This window comes from Rhinatrema bivittatum, chromosome 8 (assembly GCF_901001135.1).
Source record: "Rhinatrema bivittatum chromosome 8, aRhiBiv1.1, whole genome shotgun sequence".
Taxonomy (NCBI): Eukaryota; Metazoa; Chordata; class Amphibia; order Gymnophiona; family Rhinatrematidae; genus Rhinatrema; species Rhinatrema bivittatum.
The window spans coordinates 201,393,767-201,405,018 of NC_042622.1; the positions used below are offsets into that span (position 1 = coordinate 201,393,767).

Here is an 11,252-nt window from a genome sequence, read left to right on the forward strand (position 1 = left end):
ATGTAGTTGTGTGCACGCATCTGTATTGGACGCGTGCTAGTTAGGCGCATCGGCTGCCCGGCTGCCTCGTGCATACCAATGGTTGAGAAGGGAAGGTGGCGCCGAGGGTCTCCACATGGACCCCTGTACTGGATTGGGGCCTAGCCCAACCAGGGCTGCTCAACCCGATCGGTGCTCCTTTTTACCTCGCCGGGAAGTAATTCAAATCGATACAGAAATCCAAGCCTCGGAGACCTGACAAAGTTTTCCGCTTACCTGGTCTTGGCGCTTATTGATCAAGTGCCGGGACGATCTCCAACTGCGGGGGGACAGGGCTTTACTTTCACCGCAACGCTCAGTTTTGCACCCGCTGCCTTTCAGCCACTCTGGGGGCTAAATCCACGCCGGGAACTGGCTACCGGATCAAGGCACACCTCTGAGCGATATCGGAAATCACCTCAGGAATTCTCAACTGGGGGAGGGACCCTTAGGTTTCACCACAGGAGAGCAGGGCTCGATCTTCTTTAAGGTAACTTTTCTTTTTCTTTCTTCTTTCCTATATTTGTTTACACTATTCTAGTGTGTGGGATAGTGTCCGCATCTGCTAGGAGACTGAGAGATACTGAAGAGCTGAGGTTACTGCAGGGGTATATCTAGAGTGACGTCAGCTTTGAAATCTGACTCCATCTCCCGTCTGCTAGCAGAAGAGCACATAACCCACTGGTCCTGAGTCCATCTGGCTACACACTAGGAAACTGAAGGTTAAAAAGGTCCAGAATAACATTGTAAAAATTAAAGATGAAAAAGGAAACATGTTGACGGCAAATAAAGAAATCATACAGCGTTTTCTCCGCTTCTATACCGATCTATATAATTCTGACCCTAATATAGATCAAGGGAATATAGAGAAGTATTTAAAAGATGTTTCACTACCCCAGTTATCTACTACCCAGCGAGAATTATTAGAAAAAGAAATAACTAATGCAGAAGTACTATGGGCAATAAAATTCTTGAAAATAGGGAAGTCACCAGGTTTAGATGGTTTACTGCCAGATTTTATAAAAGATATGCAAATCAACTTATACCTCTCCTGGTTAGATTGTTTAATTCTCTGCGGGGTAGTGATACTCTTTCTCAGGCTTCTAATATGGCAGGAATCACTATACTAGCAAAACCTGGCAGGGACCCGACATTGTGCGGATCATACCGTCCAATCTCTCTTATAAATTTAGATATGAAATTAATGGCTAAAATATTAGCTAATAGATTGAATAGTATGCTGCCGGAAATTATCCATCCGGATCAGTCAGGATTTATCCCAGGACACATGGCGTCAATGTACGCAAAACAGCAGACTCTATATGGTGGGCCCATACAAAAAATATTCCTTTTCTGCTTCTCTCTGTAGATGCTGAAAAGGCCTTTGACTATGTTCATTGGCCTTTCATTTTTCAAACTTTGAGAGAAATGCAATTTGATTTTCTTCTTCGCTGGTTGCAAAAATTATACCAGAGCCCTGTGGCTTGCCTGAAGGTTAATGGTGAATATTCTCAGACCTTCCCAGTGTGCCGAGGCACCAAACAGGGGTGCCCATTATCACCACTACTCTTTGCTTTATTTTTAGAACCATTTACTAATAGAGTTTGCGGCAACTCTAAGATTTCTGGAGTAGAGATAGGAGACTTTTCTTCCAAGTTCTCCCTTTTTGTGGATGATATTGTATTTACAATTACAGACCCCATTGTTTCCCTCCCAGAAATAAGCGCAGAAATCTCAGCCTTCAGCAAGGTCTCAGTTTTAAAATAAATTGGGAAAAGTCAGAACTATTAAATTTATCAGCACCAAAAGAAACTGTCAAACAATTACGAACAGCACATCCCTTTAAATGGGCTGATCGTAAGATTAAATACCTAGGGGTAAATATAGGTAACAAAAGCAATGGGGTAGATTTTACAAATTTGCGCACATGCGTACTTTTGTTCACGCACCGGGGGCAAACAAGAGTACACGGGATTTTAATAGATACGCACGTAGCCGCGCATATCTGTTAAAATCTGGGATCGGCACGCACAAGGCTGTGCAAAATCAGCAGCTTGCGCGCACCGAGTGCGCAGCTTGCCTCCGTTCTCTCCGAGGCCACTCCGAAATCAAAGCGGCCTCAGAGGGAACTTTCCTTCCACCCCGCCCCCCGCACCTTCCCCTTCCTTCCCCTACCTAACCCACCCCCCCAGCCCTACCTAAACCCCCCCTACCTTTGTTGCACAAGTTACGCCTGCCCAAGGCAGGCGTAACTTGCATGCACTGGGCAGTCCGCCAGCGCGAGATTCCCAGGCCCGGGAGCGATTTCGGAGTCCTCAGCCACGCCCCCGAAACACCCCCGGGCCGGAACCACACATGCGGCCCCGCCCCCAAATGGCGTGCCGCCGCGACACGCCCCCCCCCCCCAGGAAAGCCCTGGGACTTACGCAAGTCCCGGGGCTTGCGCGTGCTGCCGAGCCTACTCATAGGCTTGGTGCGCGCAGGAGGAACTTCGGGCAGGTTTTTTTTGGGGGGGGGGACACACGCATGTACCCCTTTGAAAATCTGGCCCGATATGTTCCAGCTAAACTACCCCCCTTCTAGCGCGAATCTATACAGACATGGAGGAATGGGATCGCTACCATTTGTTTACTTATTTATATTCCGCTTTTCGCACTTTTTTCAATGCTTCAAAGTGGATAACATTCAGGTACTGTAGGTATATCTCTTGGGTAGGTCGTATAGCAATAATAAAAATGAATATCTTACCAAGGCTTCTATATCTCTTTCAAACTATACCATTTGCAATCCCATCAAGAACTCTATAAAAATGACAGAAACACTTAATACAATCTATTTGGAAAGGGAAGCACCCTCGAGTAGCAAAAAAGATTTTATTCTTATCAAAAAAACAAGGAGGCCTAGGAGTTCCAAATTTGTACTGATATCACGCAGCAGTTCTTTTGAAAGCTATCACTGAATGGCATTGCTTACGAAAAAAGAAACCTCGGGTGGTATTTGAGCAGGCCATTATAGGCCAAATGCTTATAAATGCATTAATATGGCAACCAAAGCACACTTGGCGAACCATAACACATTCCCGAACCTGTTCAACATTCATTAAACATATGGCACTGCTGGAAGAAGTATATAGTGGGACAGAGGGCCTATTATATTAGCACATCCCTATTTCATAATATACATTTCAGACCAGGCATAAGCAGGCTAGCATTCCAGAGATGGAGGGAAAACAGGATTGTGAGATTAGAGTATATTTGGGAACCAATGGGAATGATCGCCTTCTCCTCCTTAAGTGAAAGATATCACTTATCGGGGCAAGAAGTATTTATTTGCAAATGCGCCATTTCTTTTTGAGACATTGCATACATGCTGAGTTAATAAAAGGGATCTCTCCCTTTGAGATCCTTTGAAGACAGGCTGATAAATCCGCTAAACTCACCTCAAAAATGTATTTGCGTTTAAATAAATATCTTAAGCAAAAACACCCACACATTAGCGCCTGGGAATATGATTTACAGGAGGAACTATCTTAAGAAAATTGGAGAAACATCTTTAATACCTTGGGAAAGGGGTTAATCTCAGCAGGCCTCATTGAGAATGGGTACAAAGTATTGTACCGCTGGTACTTTACCCCAAAGAAATTGCATCAAATGTTCCCCGCAGTCTCGGACAAATGCTGGAAGGAACGTGGCAAGATTGGTACCTTCTTCCATTTATGGTGGGAGTGTCCAAAAATACATTTATATGGATGCAGGTATCAGAATGGCTTAGAGTCTTAATTCATGATAGGGCGGTCCTCACCCCTGCACAAGCTCTATTGAACATAGAGGCTCCCTTGGAAGATAAACCATTACAAAAATTTATTAAACACGTGGGATTGGCCACACGATGCACAATAGCTAGTGAATGGAGCGATACATCAGTTCCTGAATTGCTTTCGATACAGTCTCGAGTTCACATCATGTACAATCTGGAGATGATAACAGCTATTAAGTATAAAACCAGGACATATTTTACTAAGGTATGGTCCCACTATGTTCAATTGAAATCCATAGCATAGTAGATACAAACATTTCCCTTCTTATAAAATTAGATCCCTTTGGGATACGAACAACCGTAATATAAGAGCATAAAAGTGATGGTTTATTATAAAATCCCTGTGAACTCAATTAAGCTAGGGGAGGGATCATGTAACAACAAGGATTTCAGTCACAGACATACATGGATAATGTGTTGTTATTTATTGCCATAGCAAAAGATACTTTATTTCTTTTGTCTACATATCTATGGGTAAGAAATCTAATCTCAAATTATATTCTTAATGAAAAATATATATGTATTATAATAGTTTATCCCAGATGTCGATACCTGTACATACTTGCTTGTTACACATTGTTGTTATTATTAAGGATCTATAATAAATACTTTAATGAAAAAAAAAGGAAATTTAAAAATTCAGAGTGGGCTGGAATGGATAAATGAAGGACAAATATTTACCGTTTCAAAAATCACTAAAACAAGGGACACGCCCTGAAACTAGCAACAGTTAAAACAAATAGTAAAAAAATACTTTTTTACTCAATGCACAATTAAGCTATGGAATCTGTTGCCAGAGTATGTGGTCACAGCGACAAGCATAATAGGGTTTAACTGAGGTTTGGCCAAATTCCTAAATGAAAAGTCCATTTATTTTATTTTTTATATTCTGCTTTTCGGCACTTCAAAGCTGATTTAGGTAATGTAGATATTTCCCAATCCCCAGAAAGCTTACAATCTAAGTTTTGCACCTGAGGCAATGGAGGATAAAAGTGACTTGCCTATGATCACAAAGAGGCAATGGAATTTCAACTCTGGATTCCCTGGTTCATAGGCCAATGCTATAACCACTAGGCTATTCCTCCACTTCACATTGTCAGCCAGGTAGAGTAAGGAAAGTTATTGTTATCCCTGGGACTAAGTAACAGGTAATAGATCTACTTTATGGGATTTGCTAGGTACTTGCAACCTGGAGATAGGATGCTGATGTCGATGGATTCTGGGCTGACCAAATGGCGTTTATGTTCTAAGAGGCATTAGATTTTTCTAAATGCCTTTAATTAAAGTCTGCAGAAAACAATATTCTGGTAGAATACTGTTAGAAAATGACCTGAGTCAAGCAGGTTTGTCCCTGTACATTCTTTGTTTAGCAAACCTATTAGGAACATGGGGGCTTGGGTACAATAAGGAGTGTTTCACCATGGTGTTAGATAATACTCCTATGGCGCTTTTTTTTTTTTTGTACACAAGTATTAAGTATGTTCATCTTGGTTTCTTGGCTAGTGTACAGTCTGTTGAAAAGTCTGACCAGCCACTTAAGATCTACTGTAAAATATTAGATCATATACAGTGAGAATGTAAATATATAAATTTTGATGATCATATTGCTTTTTTAAAACTAGGAAATCTGATAAACAAAAAGCAGTTAGTTCTGGTTCAAAAACTGAATCATAAAATAAAGACCACCATCAAGCCTAAACTTATCATGCAAGGCCTAATTAGTATGTTCCTTAAATTTACTTATTTAAAAGATTTATATGCTGCCTAAATCCATAGTTCTAGGTAGCAAACAAACCTTATATATAAAATACACATGACATAGTCTAATTTAGCAATAGAAAAAAAAATGATAGCTTATCACATTTCTTCTCAAAATATGGGCAGGCCAACGAAGGCCAGGAACGGAGGAGCTGCTCAGCTATATATTCAATGCAAACATTTAGCCAATATGCAATAAACCTACACAAATATCAGTTTTACATTTTTTTTAAATACAATACCACCTTTAACAAAAGGCATGGGGGTAACCTACAAGGAATAGCAATTACTACCCTTAACAGACAGCATGGGGGCAACTTGTACATAGCGGCATTTACTATCTTTAACAGAAGGCATGAGGTAACCTGCACAGAGCAGCAGTTACTACCAAAAGCACCTTGCTGGGCAGACTGGATGGACCATTTGGTCTTTATGTGCCATCATTTATTATGTTACTATAAACCGTCATTTTAGTAGGTAGTGATGCCTTTTATTGGACCAACATACAAAGATGTTGGGCAATTCCTGCAAAGAGATCAGTTGTAAAATATTTTTGATGCACCCGATACAAAAAAAATAATTATGATCTTCAAGGATTGTTTATGTACATGAAGAAGCCTACAGATTTGCAGCATCAGAAGGTTTTTGTTTGTACACAACACAGATACAAAACAACCAATGGTAATATAAACTTCTCCCACAATGACTTTGCTACCATTGTGCCTCAACCCTATTCTAGAAAGAATCTGTAAGGGTAAAAGAATTGACCAGTTTTTTAAAATATATATATTTATATAGGTAATTGTGATATGGCAGTGCTCACATTGCAAAGTACCGCAAGAGAGGAATTTGTAAATGTAAGAGTCAAACAAGGTCAAGAAGAGAATAAATATATACACAAACATGCACACAGGACTCAAATCATCATGTAAAATGTAAATATTTCTACAAAAAAATAAAAAAACACACAAATCACACTGCTGGAAATATATTGAGAGGACATTTTACAATGTATGCTGCAAGCCTTTAAAGAAAGAGTGAAATTTGAGTTCACTTTGATAGTTGCTCCTTTAAAGAGAAATTCTCTCTAGAACTGTACATTATTTCTCAATCCACTTTCTCACTAATCTTTCTGATAACCCTTACATGGTCCAGTGATCTCTACAGTTAATCAGCAATAGCTCTGTATGTGTCTATGGCAATTGATAAAGCCAAGAAGTGGGTGAACAGCAACAGAAATTTATAATTTTTGTGGCTAATATTTCTTTATGGAAACAAGAAAAGATATTTTCAGCTGTGATGTTGCTTCAGATTTATCACTCAGTAATTTAGGACACTAGACTTTACTTTTACCCCTAAGCTAGTGAATTTAACTAGTGAATTAACTTATTAATGCTGGTGTGATTTGCAGAGATATTAAACTGCCTGCAGTTTGCTGTCAAAAAATTGACAGTTCAATTAATGTTTTAATCCAATATCAAACTATTTACTGTGAAAACTTTTAGTTGACTAGTTTGATTTCTGGTTAAAACTGCCTTCTCAGCTTGGCTAGTACTGTTTCTCAACTATTTAGAGCTACTGAAGCATTACATTTCAGCCTTTTTATTTGATACTTACTGCACCAAACATGTAATCCACAACAGAGTTAAGTGAATTTTCTGTAATAAATTTAGTTAAAAATCTGATCACTACTTAAAGAGAACATTGTGCTTATGCTAAAGCAAGTGAAGCGCCCTTTCATTTACAAAGGATCCTTTCTAAACAAAGAAGACCATATTTCAGACCAATAACATGCATACATGCAGATATTTTAGTCTTTTAAAGCAGGAGTCTTGCCTGTCCAGAACCTAAGGGCCATAAGTACACTGATCTGTCTCAAAAGAAATCACAAATGTTCCTCCAAATAATCAAAGACCAGGAGAATATATAATATGATTTTTCAGTTCAACTCTCAGGTCATACAGAATATATTCTAAAATGAATTTCATGATATTTAGATCTGTTTAACATATTTTAAATATTTCAATTTACCTTGTATCACTGAAACATTTCCTTTTATTCTGACTAGGGAAGGAAACAGAGCTAGCATCCTCCACATGAGGTTTCCTATCTTTTGTCTTTTAATACTGTTTCTGCTGTCTTTTCCAATTATATTCCATCTTTTGACATTTTTAGTTACACCATTTTAAAATATTACAAACATTAACAGCAAAAAAATAGATATCTTCTTCTAGTCACATAACATTTATATTTTGCTGACCTATGAGGTGAGGTGAAGTGAGGTGAGGCAAGACAGAAGATATGAAACGCATACATTCATATAAACCCACATTAGCCAACAGATGCATCAGTAGATATAGTCTGCAGACACTAGGAACAGCTTAAACTTTCCAAACAGATATACGCTAACCGAAAAAAAAGTTGCTGATCAGAGGAAGAAAAATGTGCTTTTGCTATACATAATCTTGCTGATTAAAACAATCTTTGGCTCCAATACAATCTTCTAGCTCATAAGACTTTACAAAAGTATAATGGCATCTTACTTTCTCAAACTATTTCAGAAAAATGAGTCGAATTTACAACTAATTTGGTTTGTCTAATATAGAAATAAACCTATGTGACTAGCTTGCAAGCTATACACCACTAAATCAAAATTAATCTGACCCTGTAAATTTATCCTATTTCATTCATACCTTTTCTTTAAAATATAGTATTAGCAAATTAGTCAATATCTCATCTGAAAAATACTTTCATACAAAGCAAACACTACTTTTCGATACCTCTATCATTCTAGTGAAGTCTAGCTACCACCCAGAGAAATCCGCTTCTTTAACAAACATGTTTTCATACAGTCTTAAAATACAATATTTGTTAACATATACATGTTATTGTGGTGTCAAAACAGTGATGTCACCTGAAATACAATCTGGTTCACAGTCTCTCACATACTGCAGAAAAAAAAAATGTTGACAAAAATCAAACAGGTAAGGTCCTTAAAAGCAAGTGGCTACAGCTCTCATGCCACATGGCTAATGTCACATGTAAGAACTGAAAACCAATAGGTAGTTATTTTAGCTCACCAAAAAGTAATTCCAAAGCAAGTTGTCATCTCACAATACTCACCAGACTACCCCAAAGGCTCCGTATCCAATAGGTCTGTCAGGTTCAATATCCAGTTGCTGTGGATGATGTGAGTGCTGATGATGGTGCGCTTTAACTGCAGCAGCTGCTGCAGCCTGTACCTGAGCTGGAGCTGCTGCCGCTGGCCCAGGGGCTTGACCAGGAGCTGGCGATGGAAAATATGGCTGCTGCTGTCCTGGGTTCAACATTGCGGCAGCTGCGGCAGCAGCCGCCGCAGCTGCTGAAGATGCATGCTGCTGCACCGGATGAACCGCAGCAGCTGACCCAGGATGCAAATGATGCTGAGGGTGATGATGATGATGGAGGTGAGGAGGAGGGAGATGAGGAAGGTGATGGTGGTGGTGATGATGGTGACCCGCTGCTGCTGCGGACGTACCCCCATTGTAAGCCGCCATCATTTTTGCATTTGTGGTTGTGCCACAAAGAGACATTCAAAGAAATGCCCTCTAAATTGATAACTACTGGGATCAAGCTGTCATTTGGCCATGAAATAATTATCTTACTACATTTAAAACTGTAAGTTACATTTCACTGTACATTGCCCACCTTAAAATATTATACTCTGATCAATAAATCTAAACTTAATGTGGTTCTTAAGGTTGTTTTTACTTATTTGGTACTAAACATCCCCTTCCCCCCTCCCCCAAAATCTCTACTGCAATAAATTACTAACACTCCATTTTTATTCTGCGGGATACCTGTATTATTCAGGAACCATTGTACCTCACCTCCCATTGACTAGAAAGCACAAAGTACAATATCTTAAAAGTATTGACCAACCTACCCCTTCCATCCCCGCATCTTATTTTATCCTATCTTATAGTTGCTGGGGATTTTATCTTTAAAATATTTAATTTTAACTAAAAAGCAGCAGCAGGCCCTCCACTTTTCTCATCAACTCGAACTAAAATTAAAAAACAAACGCGCATACTCAACTACAACAGAAACAAACCAAACAACCTTTTCCTCTGAAGATATTAAAAACAAAAACAAAATATTTAAAGGAAGGGAAGCCCGAGAAGCTTTGACAGCAGCAGCAGCTCTGGTCCAGTGGCTGAATGTTGAATTGGGAACTGGATACAAAAAAAGGTAAATAAAAATTAAAAAGGGGTATTTTTGTTCTGAAGGTGAAACGGATTACAATAAAGAAAAGGAAAATATAAATAAACTCCCTCAAAATACATATATTCTTGTAAATAATAAGACCAAAAACCGGCAGAAGGCTGAATTCCTTCCGCGGCTGAGAGGCTTGTGTACAGCTTCTTACCCCCAGCGGACTTGGGAGTGAGAGTATAATATTATTCTCGCTATAAATATATATTTGGCTGTTGGCGGCCTTGCAACGAAATTAAGAGGTGAAATTTTAAAAAATAAATAAATGTTTAAATTAAAATGAAAGAAAAACCGGGTCAACGTCTGACAGGCGCCCCCCCTCACCCCACGCGCAGAACAGAGGCAGCCGGAGTTCCGTGCGCCTCAGACGCTCCCGCGCGACACTGCACCTAGCGCGCAGCCCGCGAGAGAGAGGGAGAGGACCCGCACAGCGGGCTGGCGCGCGCAGCTAACCACCAGCCTGCCGCACGCCCCCACCCTTGGACCTCTACCCGCCCACATTGCGACTGAACTACCAACCGCGTCCCGCCGCGGTCGGCCAGTCGCTCCAATAAGCCAATCGGTTGGGGCTGGAGGCCGGTCCACTAGAGGGTTAGAGAGGGAGGGCAGTGAGTTTAGGGATGAGGACGGAGAAGGGAGGCAAGAAGGTTCAGCCAATTAAAATTTTTGTTCGGGGTTGGAGGGCGAGCCGTTTCTGACTGGCGTAATCGGAAGACCTATAGTTTGGGCAAGGAGCTCATGACAGACGGAGAACGTAACCAATCCGAATGAGAGATTTCACCGCGCCCCTTAAGCGACGTTCCTCCATTCGGAGAAGAGCAGGAAGCTGCGTGTGGCTCGGAACCTTTACGACTCAGGTGAAAAATAGATTGTCTTCTACCAATAGGAAAGCAATCGGGAAATAAAGAGCAGAGAGCCGGCCAATTATAGGGAAGATTCCAGGGGGTGGAATGATACCAATGATGAACGTGTGACTGGATCAATGAGAGTAGATGTGGTGGGCGGGAGAATTGAGAGCTAGCGGAAGAATATCCCTGTATGATGAGTAAGAGTAGGTTGTAGGATTCTCGTGACGTAGTTTTTCGTTGTTTAACTAAGTACATTGAGCTCAGCTCAGGTACTCTGCTGGTAGGGAAGGGCAAACCAGAACGGAAAGGCAAGTCTTGCTACCTTTACTGACTGGGATTCCATTGGCTGAATTATTTTGGTTCTGGAGAAAACTGAATTATTTGCATTTCGATGTGACATATTTTATTTTTGTCAACCCAAAAATTATCCAAAGATGAAGTTGTATCAGTGGTGTTGGTAACTTTCTAAATAATTAAATAAATACTGTGAGCATGCCTAACACTTAAAGGTGGTGCAATGTAAAATTTTACAATGTCCTGCAGCCACCTAGGGCTGTT

General features: G+C 40.2%; 1 protein-coding gene across 4 annotated transcripts in view; it reads right to left on the minus strand.

The window, feature by feature from the left end:
- The window catches only part of NLK (nemo like kinase), a 642,623-nt gene extending 631,964 nt beyond the window's left edge, over positions 1-10,659 (minus strand). For 2 of the 4 annotated variants that reach the window (XR_003858197.1, XR_003858198.1), the window contains exon 1: positions 8,716-10,313. Coding sequence is in view for 2 of the 4 variants with exons in the window: in XM_029612542.1 (XP_029468402.1) it covers positions 8,716-9,164 (449 nt within the window). In the remaining 2 variants the exon portion in view is untranslated. Of the gene's footprint in view, positions 1-8,715; positions 10,314-10,365 lie in introns of those variants that run through there. The other 2 variants (XM_029612542.1, XM_029612541.1) reach the window with 2 other exon arrangements.
- Positions 10,660-11,252: the final 593 nt, after the last annotated feature.